Source organism: Colias eurytheme, chromosome 20, assembly GCF_061535395.1.
Source record: "Colias eurytheme isolate Ceu_HAF_F1 chromosome 20, ilColEury1 Martin Lab GWU primary, whole genome shotgun sequence".
In the NCBI taxonomy this organism is placed as follows: domain Eukaryota; kingdom Metazoa; phylum Arthropoda; class Insecta; order Lepidoptera; family Pieridae; genus Colias; species Colias eurytheme.
This window is the reverse complement of record NC_142999.1, coordinates 169,561-191,080: the sequence shown is the minus strand read 5'-3', so window position 1 is coordinate 191,080 and position 21,520 is coordinate 169,561. Positions and strand designations below refer to the sequence as shown.

Genomic DNA, 21,520 nt, shown 5'->3' with positions numbered 1-21,520 from the left:
GCAAGAACTACGAGGTCTGTCGCCATCATAAACCATACATTATACAGCTCAGGGTTGAGGCTACTGTCTGGTCGATTGTATTTGGAAGTAAAATAAGCTAGTATTAGGATGTTGACAGGCTAAACTTTGGAACGTGACGTCAGGCCGCGGCCGACCCGTCTGAATTAGTAATGATGTCTACTCCTCTGCTCTGAGAAGCATCGATCATGTTCTATTCGAAATGTGCGAAAATTACCATAAATGTAAATGCAGTAAAGTTATATAGTTTTGGAGTCAACGCGCTGTGTCAGCCATGATGTAAAGAGTGTCTATCTATCACTTCTTTAGGTAAAATTCATAATATTGCCTTTAAATTGCTGAGAAATATTTTTTTAATGTTTAAAGATACGGTCAAGCATGATTTTGCCTATGTTCAGTTATACACGCGGTCAGTGATAATACATAATTAAAAAAAGATTAGAGGATTGACATATTACGTAACAATTATCTACTAAACTCACGTATCTGTATAGATGCGATTGTCATCTGTGAATAGGTATTTATTATGATACAAAAATTGAGATCTAGACACGCGGCAGCGTGTCAAGCTAAGTAACACATAATAACGACACAACGCGGTCACAGTAGAGGTTGCAGGAAATGAAATAAATAGTAACAGTATTAATTTACTATAAGAAATAAGGACTGATACGATGCAAAGATAAAAGACAACAGACGCGATTTCCAATACTGTCTTGAAATAACTTTTCGTATCTATAATCTAATAATTTGTGTTCTATACAAAAGGAATAGTCTATTTTACAGCGACCATACATAACCTCTTTCACCTGTTTATACCATTAAAACCTCCGTCACAACTACTCAAGATTTACAATCGCTGTATCCTTATGTGCATTTGATTGTAACCGAAATTGAGTTCTAACGCGGTGTGATAACGTTCAAAATATAGAATTGGTACAAATCTTTAAAGTAACAATTGAAACTAGTCCTTATGTGTTAAGAAATATTGTTTGTAATGAAATAGGAATGTTTCTGTTACAAGCAGTGGTTAATAGCAAGGACGGTCACTGCGGCCACTGCTCATATCGACACGACCGCGCCTGTTTAGGGATGTGCTATTTCAATTAGATATCGATATTCATAAAAATGAAATCGAATTTACTGGGGCTTATTTTACATTCCTTTTTCATGTTTTGATTGAATTTTATAATTAAGTTTTCTATAGCGATGTCGGTATTTTAAAATTATTATTACATTTATATTATTCCTTTATGTAAGGTATTTTTGGTATTAACTATACAGTAGTAATGAAAATCACAGTTTTTACTTGTACAATATGGCGCCTTTGTTAAGGCAGAACTTTATACAAAAGAAAAACATCAATCGCAACACGCCGCAATATTACAGACAGTAATAATACTTTTTAAGCTTTCTTTTCACTAAAATTCCACAATTTTTTATTCATATAAAATATGTATTTTTTAAATATGAGAAAACCTGAAAGACTTATAAATATAAAACTTAGTACGTTGAGTATTTGATAATTTAAATATGGTGGTGGGTAAATGAAATTTCATCAATTGAGTTATAACTTGAATTAAAATACAGAAACTTAATTTTCCACGCAAACCGCGGCTAAGTCTATAAGTAAGATTTTTTTCTAAATTGCCCAAAATTTCTTAAATATATTCCATCTTTTGAAGTTGAGAGACAAAATTTCAACAATCACTTAAAACAATGACACTTTATCGACGCACTCCTCAATTCCTCATCCCTTCAAGCCGCGCCGTAGCCGTCTACGCGTTATCTCTACGACCCTTCCGTAGACCCCTCTACGACTCGCTACGCTCTAAGCATAATATTTCGAATTCGTAGCACGATAAAAGGGGTTTTCTTTAATTTATTTGCTGCTTTATTAAACGGGTGGAGTGTAATTAAACCTATTAGAAACACTGTTATAGTTGCTTGGATACAGTTTCATCGGAATTTGTAAGAGACCAAGAATTTGGTATTGAAATACTTTAAAGTTCAATATTATGTATTTTTTATTATATTGTAACAACTACATTCGTAACTCATAATTTACAATTAATTCAGAATACAAACCTTTCTACTTTTCAAAATGGTGTTAATACATTAAACACAAATGCGATGAAAACGTACATTTGAAACCATTATTTATGAATTTATGATAATGTTCGCGATAGTTTGTAAATTATTTACATTTAATTCATCGTTGAAATTATTAAATTGTAACGAAGCGTGAAATTTTATAACGTATAGTATAACTATAATATTACGAACGTAATACAAACTGTCGCGTTTTTATTATTTCATGTGATTTATTCATACACGTTTTCTCTTTTTAGATTTCTCAAAGAAAAATTTACATATTATATAACAAAGATTTAAGGGTGCGTATAAAGCAAAATTACAAATCTTCTATTAGATGATACGTGTAATATTCAAGACCAAATCTAAAAAATAAAATATATATCAAACTAGATGATATGTTCAACGATTCTGTTTAATCAAAAACATAAAATATTAAAATTTACTCGATAAAAAAAAATCACCAAGTTAGCTCTAATTTTCACACTTTTACGTTTTCTACTTGACATGGTAATACTTATTATGATTTTTTTTTCATAAACAATTATATTAAAACATTTGCAAGATATTTGTCAGAGCATTTTGTGTAATTACTTTTAGTTTTGGTTTTATCTGCGATAAACCACTTTTGGCGCTCTTTTTTTCTCTTAACTTATTTCATTCGCCCACATTCTTCATAAATGTATAGGATCTCGCTAAAACTATCTATATCAATTCTAATATAATATTTATTCCACGCATTTCAATTATTTATTCCCATAAAACATAAGTAAATATTCCCACATTTCAATAACTGAATATTCCACACGAAACTCAGTACACATTAAAATAAACTAAACATTAATACATAATGTTAACTCCCGTTCGTAGAAGAACAGCAGCCTGGAGGCATGAAATAATGAGCTGACAGGGAAACGGGAATAACTTGACGGTCAATATATTCAAATACTTTCCTACAGATAGACAAAAGGACAGAATATAGAATGAGCTAGCTTCCTTTCCAGTATTTAATTAATAACTCGCTACTTCAGGATAAAATTAATTATAGGTCACTTCTTATTACGCGTTAAAAATTATGACCTGCGCAGTAGTAGTATGTTAAAATTGTACGAAATATTCAGTCTAAAGCGCAAATAAAATTACAAAAATTACACAAGTGTTAATGATTGGCAATTTCAACTATTCATTTGAAGAATAGACAAAAGAATCTTCTCATTTGGAAGTCACTTTTACATAATATATGATTTAGATAGAATTAAAATTCTCTGACTGCCTACTATACAATTAAAAACTTATACACCAAAAAAACATTATTTTGATAATTTGTAGCGTAAATAATGATTTGAGAATGGTAAAACAGCCATGTTTTGTATCATCTCTATTCCTTTCTTGATAATCCCCAATCCATTTTAGAGACTTAACGTACAACTATATCTACATCCTTTATACAGGTAAGGCAGTCCCTTGCCCTGACCTCAACCGGGATAAAAATAAAATATAGGTCAAGGTATATTATATCAAGAATAATGTATTTGTCTTCTGAAGAAAGAATTCTCAAAATCGATTCACTACTTCTGAGTTCATCATTTACAGACATACCTATAATCATGGACGTATAAAAAAAGACGGACGCCGTATTACGAACAAACAACGTGAAGCCACCATAGTAAGCTAGCGATCGTGTAAAGACAATAAACACGCACACACTCTCACCATAGTAAGCTAGTCGGCCGCCATTACGTCGTGAACTACCGACTGATTAACTGCGTCACTGTTTCACAAAAAATATTTAAAATGCCGTCTTGCGTGGTTAAATGGTGTCGCAACAGTACAATTTTAAATAACAAAACACAAGGGATTACATTCCACAGGGAAGCAAGGTATTTCTTTTATGTTTTAATGACAAAATTATTACGGCAAAATTTATAGAAAAAAATACAGCCGCCATTGTCATCAACACAGCTGTTGCCATGGCAACATGGCAGACACACATGGATGTTTCGCCGCCATTACAAGGCTTCACTCAATGTTTAGGCGATATACCGTCCGTCTTTTTTTATACGTCCATGCCTATAATCAAAATTTTCCTCTCTATGACAATCATTTTAGACAGTACCAACTTATGTCTGGTTCTCGCGTTGCCATAGCAACAAGAATTATTTCCCCGCACTTACGGGCTGGCCACGGACACCGGCGGCGCGACCGACGGCGCGACGGGCGGCGCGGCAAGTCGCGCGGCGCGGTAAGCACGCCACGGGCAGTTGCGTTCGCCGCCGCGACCAGTGTAGACGAGGAGACGAGATAGCTTTATCAAAGTTAGCTCGACGTTGTTTGGAGAGTAGCAGCTTTTTTGCTCAAGATTTAATGTTTGGAAGATATAGTGGAGTACACGAATTAAATAGAAATCGTGTTACAGACGGAGAATTCCACCAAAAATATGAAAAATATAGGCATGATGAAAAATTATGTTGCGGGTGGCTAGACTTCCAAATAGCTGGTCTAGCTAGAATTTCTGCAATAAAAGCTTCCGTCTCCATTTTCGCGAAAAAAAAACAAACTATTTTAAATTAAGTTCGCTCCGGGAGTAGTCGCCGCGTCTGCCGCTCGACTCCGTGGCCTGCGCCGTAATAACTCATACATTTGTTTCGATCGCTAGTCGTGCCGCGCGATTCGCTCGGGGAAATTCGCCGGTCGTCTCGCTGGTCGCCACTGCGCGTGGCATGCCCAGTACATTTCCATACATTTGATTCATTCGCAAGACGCGCCGCCAGTCGCGCCGCGCGAATTTTCGCTATAGCGAATTGTCCGTGGCCAGCACGTTACTCGTACTTACGCAGCCGTCGTTGAAATCTAGAAGTTTCAATATATTGGAAAATAATACATTAAGTATGGCATAATTTAGGTATTAAAAAACAGTATAAATCCACCGCATAACAAGAATAACATATTACATTAGAAACAATAAATACGGGTAGAAATATTTGTTTCAATCCCAATTCATAAGATTAGTAAATAATTAACTTATAATTAAAAATCTTTATTTTCAAATAATATATAAATTTATTACTATAATGTACTAGTTAACAATACTTTTCTCACACCCGAAAACAAACAACTGTTTATTTCATTGCCATCCATACCTCAGTACTTGTAACAACCAAAGACAAAGCACACAGTCTACAGTTGGCACATTTTTGTAACTGTTTGCCAAATGAAGTGATACACACAGAATGTAGAACATTACGCAGCTATTACAGCTTATTTAGTCGGCTGGAGCTACGAAACCAGCGATTTGGTTGTATAAAAATATGTAAAAATAATCTAAAACATGCCATACTAACGATGAATATACTTATAACGAATGAATAAAATATATAATCTGTAACTATTTAGACGTAATAAATATAAAACTTTATATTATCTTTAATTATTACTTACATTTCACGCAACTTGTATGTTTAACTAATGCGTGTACTTGAAAACATTTTTCAATCAAAAGCAATACAATACAGACTACAGTACAAACAAAACACACCAATAACTATGTTATATATTTTCTATATTAGTACATATATAAAGCTTCGCCGCTAGTTTCATGGCCACATTTCACAACAGGTGTAAACCCGCTCCGCTCGTAAACGTTTACCATAAAAACATTCATAAACCCACACACATGCACATACACGCAAACAAATAAAGAACGAATATAATCATTATTGATCTTTATTACCATTCCTGAACGTTACGGTACCGTAAATTTTCTTGTGTGACTAGTTTTGACCTTCGGTTTTACTTTTTACGACAATCGTATAAAACACAATTATACTTATAATTAAGGCCGTTTTCTAGCGTGTTTAATTGTATTTCATCCACATAGTTCACACATATTTATATGGTAGCTTTCGTATCACAACGAAGATATGATGTTGATGATTTTATCAAATTCTGTTTTATACCAACCTACTGTGGATCACAGAAGAGACTTGCTTTAACTCAGAGACTTGTTGGAAGATAATGCAGTAGAACTCATATTTTCCGCTAGATTCAGATGTTTTCATACAACACATGAACGAAGCTTCTATGGTGAGAATTGGGTTTAAAAATTTGTTCTTATTCATTGCATTATATTTTCCAGTTGAGACGAATCCGAACTACATAATATCGTCTGATGTAATAGTTTGGTAAAATCGTATAGAGTGGTGATAAAACAAAAACAAGCATGCATAATAGTAAAGTAAAACCAAATTACCATCCTGTTATGAAAAGCCCGAACCAGCTTTTACAATGAAACTGTTTTACATACAATAACCATTGAAAATAAACATTGCTTCAAGCAATTATTTTGACAGAAAACAAAATGGTGGATATCAATTAATTGGCAACACTCCGGAGATTAACACAAGAGATTAATTGCACCCCCCGGGAACTGACTCGCAGATACGTTTTATGGGCCGTTTGTTAATTTTTTAAAGTACTGTTTAAATACAATGCCCGGTTTGTGGATTTATGGTATTTTTCAGATAACACGGAATGTAAATTTTGCGGATATATAAAGTACTAGCTTTCCGCCCGCGGCTTCGCCCGCTTTGTCTAAAACCTAATAAATTATATTATAAAACCTTCCTCTTGAATCACTCTACCTTTTAAAAAAACTTCATCAAAATCCGTTGCGTAATTTTTAAGATTTAAGCATACAAAGGGACATAGGCACAGAGAAAGCTACTTTGTTTTATAAAATGTGTTGAAGAACGACTTTCATGTCCATAAATTGATACCCGTAAAATTATAGTAAGTTTATGCCTGGAATTAGTAGGTATGTTTTTGAAATTCTCCATGTTTCTGTGTACATATTAAAGTTTCTAGCTAAAATTCCCTACATATATACCTACTGAAATATATCGAAATTGTTAGCCAATCCGTGTTTTTTTGTTAACAACATCACCACATAATCACCTAATAATTGTCTCCTTTAGAATTCAATTTATTCTGTAGCAAGCCTTATTTAGATTCCTTCATTCAGGTTCAGTGTTGCTTGAACAAATCCGTATTACGAAGCGCTGAATATCACGGGATTTCCTTTCATTAGATTAGAAAAATGTAATAAAGTTAGCAACTTGTATTGGATGTAAGCTTCAGATGACGGACGGGTAACTCTTTGTTCCCTTTTTCTGTAGTCTGCTTTTCGTTATTTTATACCTTTATAACATAACGAAAAGCAAACTTGAAATGTGTATTTTGATATGTTTCTTATAAAATTATGAAAAATACAGACAATTTGGGACGAATCATATAAAAATTCTTGTTCAGTATAGAGAAATATGTTTTGAAACTTAACTACCTACTAATTTTAATATCTATTTCTTACAACGTTAAGGTTAATCAATATTTAGATACAAATTTTTAGAAACAAAATAATTATAATCGTTACTATATTTGCGCAAAATTTCATTGAATTAAACAGATTACAAAAAAGCTGTTATACTCACCATTCAACATCAAAATATTAAAAAAGGTTTCACAATGGGCATAAACACCAAAACCTGAATTCCAAATTACGCTCTCATTACCGCCACGGTTAAGGACATAATAGCGGCTTTCGACTTTATTCCCCAAACTATTCACGTCTAAAATGTAATTTGTCAACGAGTCGAAAATCTCAAGGGTAATTATAAATCCATCAATCTTCCGACACAAAATGGTAAAACTACCTTTTGCGCGATGCCCGAAGTGATCACTGTGTTCGGACGCGACTTTTTCATTTATTGTTTTGTAATATTAACATTTTAATAATAGTGTTCTTATCTTGTAATGGCTGATGAGATGTGATTCATATTTGATTGTTTTCTTAAAAAAAATCTAATATAATTGGAATTTAAATTTGCCAAAATATAATATAAGTATCTATTGTATAATATGAATAAAAAAAACTAAATCACAGTACATGCATAATAAATAGATACAAATAGTACCCCACATAACTACAATAAATGTTTTCTTAGTCCCGAAACTTGTTCAAATCCAAATGCTTATCTACTATAGGACAATTACAATGGAATACGCCATCTCTTGGGCGTTCACTCAATTGCATAGAAGTCCCAATGCACACACTAAAATAAACGTCTTAAAACCACCATAATAATATATGTATAGTTAAGTACCTTATATTCTAAAACATAGCATTCATTTCGCAATTTTCCTATGCCCATTCTATATCTCACCCTTATGAAATAAACACGTACCTTTTCCATGTAGTTGCTGTCTGTTCTCCGTGCCCTTAAGACTCTCAGCAGTGTGCAGCAGCTCGTCCAGTTGGGGCTTCTTCTGCTCCAACTCTCGGAGTACACCCTGGACATTAATGATAAAACCATCATAAATAAATAAAATCGATTAATTGCGAGTCTGAGAGTTAATAGTACATATATTATGTATGCTTAAATACATCTTGTTTTATTATAGTGATAGATGCTTTTTTTATTTTATATGAACTTAAATTGAATATAAATACAATCATCATTCTACATTCCAAAAATAGATGTCGCTTTAGCAAAATCTTAAAAATCATGTTTTTGTATCCTTTTTGGTACTGAACGAAAAAATGTGAATTTGATATTTTGTTTTATTTTCATCTCATCTCATCTCACGTCACGTCACGTCAGATCACATCACGTCACGTCACGTCAATTCACATATTGACGGCTCTACTTTGTAGACACTGCGGTCCGAATTAAATAATTATTTCTTAGTTAGGGAGCCAGGTGCAAATTGGGTTCATTATTTCCTCTCAAGAGATAATTCGTCAGAAGCATCAGAGTATAGTATTATAAAGCCTCGTGAACGTCAGCTGGCGCTCGGTTGGGGGGGTGAGCGGTTGTAGCCTCCCACGCACGTAGGAAAAAAAAATACATTCATTCATTTCCTCTCAGCTAAAAATTTGTCAAATTGTAGCTAACCCAATATCTCAACGAAAAAAAATAATCAGCTGGTTACAGCATGGTGTATTATACGTCAGCTGGTGGCTCGAACATGAAAAAAAAAATATTATTTTCCGTGATTTCCTCTCAAACAAAAATTTACCTGATGATAGCTTATATGTAACTGTGGATAAATATATAAGTCAGCTGGCTGTATCTTGGTGGAAAAACCGTCAGCTGATACTTTGAAACTTATTACATAGGAGTTAGACAGAAGCATCTATTGCCAATTTATATGCATCAGCTGACTAGATTTTCCTCAACTTATTGCTAGCTGATTCTTTTATTTATCGCATCAATATATTTTTAACACTCTCACTCACAAATTTTCATCTGAGAGGAAATGACGATATCTTTAATTATTCGACATTACGCTTCAATATAAGAGTTGAGTTGAAATAAACATTCTGTATCAATATTTTTGAAACGAATAAGTATGTAATCAAATAATTTTATATATTTAAATAATTAAATAATCAATTAGCAATAAATGAACTAGTTACTCGATAAAAAAAACAATATAATAAACTCTGCTCTTTTACGCATATCCAATTGGTTCACTGCTAATAATTTATTATTAAATGCAAAAAAAAAACAAATTGTGTAGAATTTATCCTTCCAAATGTAAAAAAGGTGAAAAGGGATATTATTTTAAACGGGGAGGTATTATACCCTGTGGATTCCACTGTTTTTCTTGTGATTGGTTTGACACTAGATGAGAAGCTACAATGGGGGGCCCATGTTGCCACCACCGCTGCTAAGCTTAGTTCAGCTGCATATGCAGTTCGAAGAATAAAGCATCTCACCGATGAAGATACGGCTAGATTGGTTTATTTTAGTTACTTTCATAGCATTATGTCCTATGGAATTCTACTATGGGGCAGGGCTGCAGATATAGAAACTATATTTATATTACAGAAAAGAGCCATACGCTCTATATATAATTTACGTGCTCGGGACTCACTAAGAGATCTCTTTAAGAATATTGGTATCCTCACTGTACCATCACAGTATATATTTAATAATGTTTTACATGTACACAAAAACGCGGACTTACACACAAGAGTAGGAGATAAGACACCGTTATGGCACAAGGAACAGAAATAAAATTGAAATGCCATTTTACCGGTTAGCTAAAGTTAAAAATTAATTTATGGGCCAAGGTATACTTTTTTACAACATAATTCCTCATAGTATTAAAGAGTTTAGTAGTGCTAAATTTAAAAATTATGTAAAAAACGTATGAGTTCAGAGAGCCTATTACAGCATTAAGGAATATATGGAAGATAAAAACCCATGGAGGGTTGTCAGAGCGAAAACGAATAAATCTCATTATAATTTTTTATCAAGTTTATATAATAAATATTATTTATCGAGTAACTAGTTCATTTATTGCTAATTGATTATTTAATTATTTAAATATATAAAATTATTTGATTACATACTTATTCGTTTCAAAAATATTGATACTGAATGTTTATTTCAACTCAACTCTTATATTGAAGCGTAATGTCGAATAATTAAACTCAAACTCAAACTCAAACATTTATTTATTCAATTAGACTTCTTCCAGAAGCACTTTTGAATCGTCATTACATTCTTTAAATTTACCACCGATTCGGAAAGCAGTATCTATGGAGAAGAACCGGCAAGAAACTCCATAAAGATATCGTCATTTCCTCTCAGATGAAAATTTGTGAGTGAGAGTGTTAAAAATATATTGATGCGATAAATAAAAGAATCAGCTAGCAATAAGTTGAGGAAAATCTAGTCAGCTGATGCATATAAATTGGCAATAGATGCTTCTGTCTAACTCCTATGTAATAAGTTTCAAAGTATCAGCTGACGGTTTTTCCACCAAGATACAGCCAGCTGACTTATATATTTATCCACAGTTACATATAAGCTATCATCAGGTAAATTTTTGTTTGAGAGGAAATCACGGAAAATAATTTTTTTTTTTTCATGTTGGAGCCACCAGCTGACGTATAATACACCATGCTGTAACCAGCTGATTATTTTTTTTCGTTGAGATATTGGGTTAGCTACAATTTGACAAATTTTTAGCTGAGAGGAAATGAATGAATGTATTTTTTTTTCCTACGTGCGTGGGAGGCTACAGCCGCTCATCCCCCCAACCGAGCTCCAGCTGACGTTCACGAGGCTTTATAATACTATACTCTGATGCATTTTACTAATTACCGCTTGAGAGGAACTTGGTCATAAAATCTGCTTCTGGCTCCCTAACCATACATTTTGTTAAATGTACATTTGAGTTTGAGTTTCAGTTTAATTAATATGAGTTACGAAGGTGTTGGAATATGTTTATTTTGCAATTTTTACATAAGTAGGAAGACAGAATACATTTTGTTCAACCGTACAAAGCTAAAAAAGGTAATTTCAATACTAATAAATCCTCAACATAACAAAATATAAAATATTCTCGTATAGCTCTCTGTATCAACTATCAACATCGCATGAATAAATAAATGGTAAGAAAATAAATGAGCACACAGGTAGCTTTTCCTAGAAATAATATTGGATTGGCGGAAAAATACCGTCTTGTAAGTAATTTGCTTGGATCGATACAGCCTACTTATCTCGAACAATCGCCCGGAGGCTCCGGGGCTCCGGAATATTTCTACACGATATACATTCGCACTGTTGCTTCACAAAGAAAGATGTTTTAGAAATCGAGAATGTATTCGACGATTCGATTAATCGATATTAGTTTTCGATTAGTATATGATTTATAAGAATTTTTTTATTGCACATTAGTAATATAAAATATTCCAATAAAAAATGAAATTATCGTTGTTTAAGACGTATTTCAAAATGATTTCAACTTCCTAAGCTTTTATTTAAACCTCAATAAAATCGAATAACATCGTAAATTACATTATTAACAATTTGGATTGTTGTGATGATATTATTCTTATAAAAAGTTAATTCTTCGCACATGTAAAAATTTTAACTGAATAAGTACCTACTTATCTTATTAACCAAATTATTTCTAAAAGTGTAGTGCGCAAACAGACGCCAGTAAAATGATAACAGCGCTGCGCGGGTTTTAACGAAACGAATTTATTTGACCGTAAAATTTATATAACAATATTTGATCTGACCGGACGGACAAATAAAATGTTATATCGTTCTACTTTTATACTTTTATTTGACAGAAAGGGAATTCGGAAGGGATTATTGAAGAGATTAAAAGGTATACTAGTTTAATATAAACGTGTTCATATATTTATTTATGCTCTGCCCTATTCCTATCCTTTACTTAATTTCTTTCTGTACAACTGGTTGTCTGGAAAAAATTGCTATTTTGCGATAAGGCCGCCATTTGTTACAATGTATCCTGGATTTATTCTCAATTTGTATTTTTTCAGAGCAATAAAGTATAAATAAATAAATGTAGGTATATCAGTTATTTTAAACGTGGCTATCTATTATTATTTTTAATTTATTTATCATAAAATTTCGGATATCGCAGATCCATTTGTTAGTATGTATAGTTATAATAAACATATGTGAGGTTTTAAAACTTTTGGATATCAACAGAATAATTGTCAAAATAAAGTTATGCAGACAGTTACATGCAGATTTTTCTAGCGAACTACAAGCGAAGTCACGGTTAACGAGTAGTAAATTAATGTTATGTCGATTCAAAAGTGCTTCTACATGAAGCCTAATTGAATATATAAGTTTGAGTTCAGGCCTTACACTCTATGAGAAAAAAATTACAGACCATCAAATACTCAACTACAACGTTTTTCTAAAGTGTATATCTAAAAACATGTTGACCTCACAGGCGTTGATTGCAGGCCTCGCTTACGGTCACCGCGCGTAATAAAGTCACCCAATAAAGTCGATATTGTGCGAATTTCTGGAAATTTCCCACTACCAGAGTCGACTATTTGCGTGGGAACATGTCTAATATAAAGTGCCTATAAATAGTAAACCTTATTGCTAAAAAATAGTCTTTAAATATGTGAAGAGTAAGGAGAATAAACAACACTAGGTTCATTACACATGTTTCAACCAGGGTTTTAGTTATCAGCATAATAAACGAACCAAGAAATTATAGCAGCTGGATGTATTACCTAATAACATAATTTATTCAAAAATTCAAAGATCTAATTTTCCTCATAGCTTTAACACTGGGCGTTTTTCACATGAATAAAGACTAAGTATATGTATATGTATATCTATGTCTGACTTTAATCTAGCTACACATAATCTTTCAGCCAAATCTCATTTAGTTATTGAGAAACCATAAATCACATCAAACAAACAAAAGCATTGAACATCCTCTTAAGTCTATAGGTAATATTAGCAAATGATAACAATAGTTCATATAACATTACTCCAAGAAGGTTAAAATTAAAATGACGACCGAGCTTATAAAAAATTCAATTCATTTACGAACAAAGCTCTTCTTAATGAAGTTACGATGTGAAAGCTCCCTCTAGCCCGTGAATGCAACAAAAACTATTTAATTCTCGCTTGCAAGTTATTTATTTTCGATTCTTAGTGTATTTTGTACATACAGACTTTCGTATGTACAACATGAATTTCAAAATATGCCATTAGTAGAAGAAATACGATTTAAATGTACATTCTTGTGTTAATCTTACAAAAAAACTTCAAACATTCATTTCATATTAATAGTCATTTCCTTACTGTCAACTACTGTTATCATTTTATAAGAAAAAAATGCATTTGAAAGTCAAACTCGAAGATTTATTTATTCAATTATACTTCTAGAAGCACTTTTGAGTCGTCAGAACATAGTTTTTGATTTACCACCGATTCAGAAATCAGTTCACGAAGAAGTACCGGCAAGAAACTCCGTAGTTGCTCTTTAAAAATCATGTTTTCATTAAAATTATTGTCCTTAAGTAAGATAACACTGAAAATTCAGTATTTCCAAGCGAAGTCAGGGTTAACAGCTTGTTCAATTATATTTCAACTAACGTGCATATAGACGACAATTTCCCGTTCACTCCAAACTGCATTTCCCGCAAATTACACGCGAAGCACTATTTGAAAATCCTTTTTGTTGAAATATATTCGTTTCGAAATACTACACTCATTCCTATATTCATATATAATGGAGGTATACAACAAATTCTACGTTTCTGTTTATGGAATTCTAATATTCCTATGTAAGAGTTAGACAGCCCCTTTGCTCTCGGAATAAAAGGGTAGAAAGTAACTATTATAGAAAATCTATATTCGATATTTATATTGATTGTCCTGTAATTTTATAAGAACAAGATGTACAAATAAGTAGCTCATTAATAATTATTTTTTTCCATACAATTAAAGAAGTTTACAAGTAAAATTCAACGCAAGATATTCTTTCAATATATTTTTATCCTAACTTGTAATACATTATAAATATTATGCCAAGTTAATAAAACGAGTTGTAAAAGTCGATGCTCCTGTAAAATACATCAGCAAATCATTTCCCACGTCCACCCTTAACCGTGGCCGTGAGCGGACTGAAAAATTTACAATACAATCAAGATTGAGTACTACAATCTTGTGTCATGTTACAGGTTGCCTAGCAACCGCCCGGCTTTCTGTGAGCTGCATTGCGCATGCGTGAAAATGGTGGGGGTATAGTGATGTGTAGATATCGATGAAAATATGTCGATAAAAATTACAATTTTATAACAATTCTATAATAATGACGATAGTAATCCTGTTAAATTTCCTGGAAGTAAAAATAAGTAGCTAAGATTTCAAAATGTTAATTCAAGTAAAATAAAATTTATTGATTGAGAAAACAAATGTAAGGTAAATCATAATGATGATGCTGCTATTTCATACACTATGTATGAGTGAAAAATCCGGAGCTGCATAAATGATGGCTTTTATCAATCAGAAAGAAAGAAAGAAACATATATTTATCACAGACAATTATTCAAATAATATAACAAAAACGGTGCCAGAAATGTTGTAGTATATTTTTTTGAAAGATAATAAATTCTATGAGTAAAAGTAATGAATTACTATGCATAAGTTCATATAATAAATGGAGACTTGATAATATCGATGTTTTTGCCATAAACATTTTTATCACGAGTATCGATAAAACTGTAAGACTTCACTATTCTTCACGCATGCGCAGTAAAGCACATCTTGGTATATAAATCGAGAGAATCTATTTATTGGGTTCAGTTTTATGACTGCAATTGCAGCGAGAAATACTGGGTAAAGAGCTACTCTACAGTAAATCTCTTTATATGAATATATAGGTAATCTGTAAAGCCAATAGCAGTTTTACTGGGTTTAAATCTTTATATACAAAATCTTCTCCTTTTTCCTTGATTACTCTACTAGCTATAAAATGCGTACCTAGACTTCAGTGTTCAGATTAATTCAGTCAGATTTCTCTCGATTTATCTATACTAATATAATATAGAGGGAGGAGATTTTTGTAATAATGTTTGTAACTCTGGACGGAATTGGGTGAATATTTCAATAATATAATCACAAAAGATATAGAAATACTTGATTTTGCTCGCAGTTTAGTTCACAGGTCGCGCGCAGTTTCGCGTTGCACAATCAGGTATAAAAACATTATTTCAAAAGATATCAACGAAAGATGCTGTTGATAGATGACTTTAATAATTACTTTACAGTATTCATGGGAAAAAAATGAAAGCAGTAGGTATAAAATATATTAAATTTCGTTGTAAGCTGATAGGAATAAATATTAATTCGTTCGTAACATTTTTAATGACCTTTTTATTTTCTGAGTAGGTACATAATGCCATCTAGTTAGAAACTATGTAAAATAGAGAACTTGAGTAATACAGCATCAGAAAACAGTGTTGTGTTATAGCCTGTAGTATAATAGATTTAATAAACAATACAATATAAAAAAAATACATTACAACATCGGTTAACCGCACTAACTTCATTACAAAACCGGTGTTTTTGACAATAACATTTTGGTATATTTAGAAATGGAAAGTTCTCGAAATTTGTTCTAAAGTCCTATTTTTGTTTGTGTTCATGCGGTAAGGCCTTGGGTAAGGCACTTCACACAGATTACGTCAACGGATATTAAATTTAAATACTAATAAATTCAGTATAACATAGAAAATGGATTCTAAAGAATTTCCAATGCTGAAGAAAAAGCTATAAATAGATAAACTCGAAAAGGAAAAGCTTTTGTTACAAAAAGTCGATGAAGACAGGGAAAAATTACAAGAATAATATTGTTATATGAAAAGTGTGAACGTTTTTATTACAACGAAGAAATAAAAATGTTTTTGTTCATCTAAAGATGATAAAGGCAGTGATTTTATTCACTTTAGTATATAATAAAGAAATCCTTGTCCTAATTGTTACAATATATCGCATCAAAAAATATCATAATATCGTTTACTTTCCTTTGACGTGTTTTTATCATTTGTCAGTTTGGGTTGCCATTGTTTTGAGACCCTTCATATTCATTGAATTTTTATTTGATATTAAGTGTGAATGTGAGTTTGGGCTGATTTTTCAATCCTTGGTTAAAACTTATTCGTCGAATAATGTTTAAAACTACCATTTTAAAAACGCCTTCTAATTGCCCGTATTTGACAGTTTACGTGACATTTTAATATTGTTGTGTAATACTTTATTGGACGGATAAGTTTTATTCAAGCATTGAAAAAGCCCTTGGTCAAGTTTCAGTTTAACTTTCAGTTTAAAAACATTGCAGCGTACCTGTACAGTAGCCGTGTGAAATGCCATATCGTGGTACGGAACCCCACTAATTTCCATTCGAGTCACGTCTGTCTCATAAGGATCGATGGAGATCCCTCGCAAATAATAAGATTTGTATTACGGTCGTCGGCGGTAATGTATTATTTTGCGTTACTTTTAATAGAACTGCCAATTTTTTCCGATATCACTTGGCTTTTTGCGATATTTTTCGATGCGTATTTTTTACTGTGTAGGCTGAAATTTCTCTGTCTGTTTGTAATAGATTTTCGCCTGAACTGTTTGACGGATTCTATGAATAATATGAAAAAAAAAACATCAGCTACTTTTTGTAACTAAAGAAGAATCCGACGAATTAAGAACATCCTTTTATGAAGTCGGTTAAAAAGTGCGGGTGAAAGGATAAAATATGAGATGCAATTTTTTATGGGGAATGGCTGTCGCGTATAATGTGAAGTGCACTCGAGCGAAGCCGCGAGCGGAAAGCTAGCCAGCGTAAAAGATTACACTTAGGAAAATAATTTTCTTATATTTTAATCTGATTTCTATTAGTGGACGTTTTCAATTAGACGAATTTTGTTTATTATTTAACTTATTTTAGCAAAACATAGTTCTTTGGTTACTACGTAATTACTACCTTCTTTACCTCTCAACTAATGCTCTAAAAAGAAGTATAACAAAGCAATATTAATTACAATTAATTATATAACTAACTTCTTGTGTGTTTTGTTGTCTGTCTTTATTGCACGTCGCATAACGATTTTATGATATTATGATTTTTGTGTCTGTAGACTAACTTACATTTTACCGCGTTAAAACGTCGCAACTCTTCAGACTGCGCAGGTGCAGCCACGGATAGAAAGCATGTCCCAAGCGTTAAGTTCTCCTATCGTCAGACTACGCAAGAGAGGCTGCGTATGTAAAGCTAGTAATCCATATAAATAGTCAAACCTTCTGTTTGTCGAGCTGCTGCAGGATGTCGTCCACGTCGCCCACGGCGACCGGCTGCGCCCGCAACATGTCCACTTCCACGGACACCCAGTCACGGATCTGAGTTTAAATATATGTATTAAGTCATATTTCAATAGATAATTTTATTAAGTAACGATAGAGAAAGGATTTACTGTAGAAGAAAATTGTAGAAATGATTTTAAAATTATTTAAACATAATTGTACGCTATTAATGTAGATTATGAATTAGTTACCTACATGTTTAGTTATATGATTATTTTCTCTAATTAAGAATAGAACGAAGCAGGGAAAACGTTATTCCACGAACATAATAAATATTTTATAATTCGCGCGTATGCTTACATTTTAAGCTTCATTACAATATAACCATACTAAAAGGGCTGGAATAATTTTAATTGAATTTTAGTATAGTCTGAGCCGAAGTTTAGATATTTATAGCTAAAAAAGGAGAAAGCCAAGAAGATTTAATATTTTAAAATCCGGCCGAAATCTTATTTAGTTTTACGACCTGAAATTACTCATGTATAAGGTTACACTGCGAACTTTAATAGGTCTCCCATTTGTTTACACAAAATCCTTCTAAAATCTCATTTCATTCTTCAAAACAATGAAACTTTATCTTAACAAACATTAACAAACAATAGTATAATCGACAGCAATATCGTCCCAATCTAGCCACGAAACTCGCAAATATCTTAATCAAAAAGAGCGAAATCGTCCACAGTTGGTCTCCTTGAGTCCCGCAGTTTCGGCGGCAATATCGGCCGAACAATATTCTGTATCGGCCACACAGATCGATCGGACGGATACCGATACTGATTTATACAACAAGTTTTTGGTTTGCTGATATACAGTTACGAGGTTTTGCGGGGAACGCTACGGTTGTTGGATTGCGTGTGTAATAAATTGGTTAGGTAACGAGGTTCACTGTTTAGCTCGCATCTATCTCACATTTTATTCTTCAACAAAGAAGGTGACTTTATTATTAGTACTTCATAAAATAATGTAATTCCTCATTTCAAATCACATAGATGGAAACTTTTATAACTGTGATCTTTAGTTGTTATTTCCTATCGTGTCTTAATAAGAAAACCAACATTTCATATTAATTGCATGGTAAAATTAAAACTTAGCTTAGCATAACTTTTTGCAACATACATTTAAATTATTAACATATAAAGAGCGCTTCTTACACAAATACGAACGTAATTTAATTTTTGTTTGTTCGGGTATGGAAAACGTTCAAAATATTAGTTTATCATCGGCATCTACAATATAAATTTATTCAATTTACAAATAATAAACCACACTATTCTAATCACAATGAATACTTTACTTAAACCTTTGAATTCAACTGATTTACAAATATAACAAGAACACAAAACAAAAGCCATGAAAGTAAATAACACCCAATCCCGACGGTTGAGAACGGTCCGCTACAGTTCGATCAGCATAAACCCTTTGCTGACCGAAACCTTCCCGTAACAATATCCATTGGAACACAACACCTAACCCCGCATTGTGACATTCTCTGCAGATTTATGTCGGGTTTAACACACTTGTTTAGAAGGCTTGAGACATGGGTACGTTCTATGAACGATGCTAGTAATGGAAAAGAATAAGAGATTTTAGTATTGAGAAGATAAACAAAATGTGAAAAATGTTAATAAGGTACATGTATTTTTGGATAAGCAATTGTTTAAATACAATGTATTACTCGTATTTAAACTATTATGAGCACGTATTGATTAAACTACTACGAGCTGCCTCTTTGCGGTTGCAATAACGTGGCTAAATTTAAACAGAACAATTACATAATGTCACTGAATGACAATTTTTAATTATTATTCATTTTTGAAATTTTTGAAGTCACCCAATGATATTATATATAGAAACAAGAGGAAGTCACCCCTTAAATTGAATATGTAAATCATAGAAAACGGCACACATATAACAGCTTATTCATGTTAGCCGATTTAAAATAAACTGCCACAATTTACCGCCGCGTTTTCGCACCCACTTTCCACCCGTATGTTTCCACGTCAAGTATATGAGCAGGCTGAATGGTTTCGGGCGGCCATTTCAAGGGTGAAGGTTACGCCGTTTCGAAGGTTTCATGGTTTAGATTAAAAATATATTGATAACGTTGCGTCTTTGTTCAGATCTTTGTTACTGTAATATCATTGCCTTGAATATGTTTGCGACCTGGGTTTGTTTGCGGAAATTATTATTTTTTTTAGTTTTTTTATGGATTTCGGTAGGATTCATGTGTATGATAGAAATAGACTATATTTGTTACTTTCGTTTATTTTATATTTATTATATCTAAGGACTTTTTATAATGCCCGAACCTATTTTGTAACAGATGTGTTAATTAATAATTAGATTTTACGACGATGTCCGTTTAAAAATCCAATCAAGTATACTACAATTTTGTAACGCAAAAGGTTAATTTTCAAACATTAATTACCTATTATACAAGTCTGGTTATCGTACTCAAATCTCTACCATTGTATTTCTTAGTACTAAATTTAAAATCAATAAAATGGCACTCTTACAAGAGCCCTCTTGAATTTAAATAGGGTTTAAATCGGGTCCAGCATTTACTGAATAAATCTGAGACTAAGGAATTGAATAAAGACAGGTTTGGGCTTATTGAATTAATTTTGTTGGGCCTTTGGTCGGTGCGTGGTGTGCTAGTGGCACAATGAGCATTTTTTTTATGAATAATATTATGTTTTATGTTAGTTTCTGATACAATATTTGCAATTTTACATATTACAAGATTAATGGTCAGTTTCACGGCTACTGATAATGTCCCTGATGACTATCAGATATTAACTTTGATGGAAAAACTTACATTATTGTAAGCAAACTTATGCGGACGAATTTCACATTTACGATAAATTTATCAATGCAACTCAAGAACCTGTTCAAAATAAAATATTTCAATTCTACTGTTTATAACTAGCGAGACTTATATCGTTTCTTCAATAAATAATGACTTTGTACTACAATTTACATGTTTTCCACTATATTAACATATAGTTTTTTTCTTTTCAGTCCGGTGTGTCCCAGCCCTTGCCGACCACGAGGGCCGCCTGACGAAGCGCTCAATTGAATTGTAACACTTGCACCGTTTCGTCGCGTCTTATCTTTTGAATACACAATCCACAATTTTGTAAATCAATTCATTTATATCCCACAAAGTAGAGACATTCTTGCTTTTCTGTTATTTTTTTTTCTAAAAGCATTGTTACATAATAAAGCGCTCTTCAAGTGAATTCTTAAGTTAAGTTTATTATTGAATGACAGTATTGTGGTATCATGCTTGCTTAGTTTGCGTAGTGTTTTTTTTTTACTTGTTAATAAATGTGAATGAAAATCTATCACTAAAAATATTAGCAATAATAACAAAGTCCAGATAAATGCATAATGCATAAATTGTAAAACATTGTATTTTGAAAAACGCGTTTTTCTTTTATAAATAACATACACAACACTCTATGTGATAAAACATAAAAATATATATTTTGTTTAGCCCAACTTCTGAATTATAATAGTTTAGTTGATAATTTAGTTGATTATGTGTTATCATTATCACTTAAAATTGTTTTAGTATGTTCATACGAACCTGCAGAACGCTGGTGTCGAAGTTGGCCAACAGCGCGGCGGGCGAGCCCTGCGACGAGCGCCGCCGCGACCCCACCCGCGCGCTTATATCTATAACAATAAAT

General features: G+C 32.5%; 1 protein-coding gene across 1 annotated transcript in view; it reads right to left on the bottom strand.

The window, feature by feature from the left end:
• The window catches only part of Dys (Dystrophin), a 442,182-nt gene that overhangs the window by 323,986 nt on the left and 96,676 nt on the right, over positions 1–21,520 (bottom strand). Inside the window, exons 35-37 of the mRNA XM_090113773.1 lie at positions 21,418–21,506; positions 17,763–17,861; positions 8,352–8,457 (exon numbers count right to left, since the gene is read on the bottom strand). Of these exons, the coding sequence (XP_089969899.1) occupies positions 8,352–8,457; positions 17,763–17,861; positions 21,418–21,506 (294 nt within the window). The remainder of the gene's footprint in view (positions 1–8,351; positions 8,458–17,762; positions 17,862–21,417; positions 21,507–21,520) is intronic.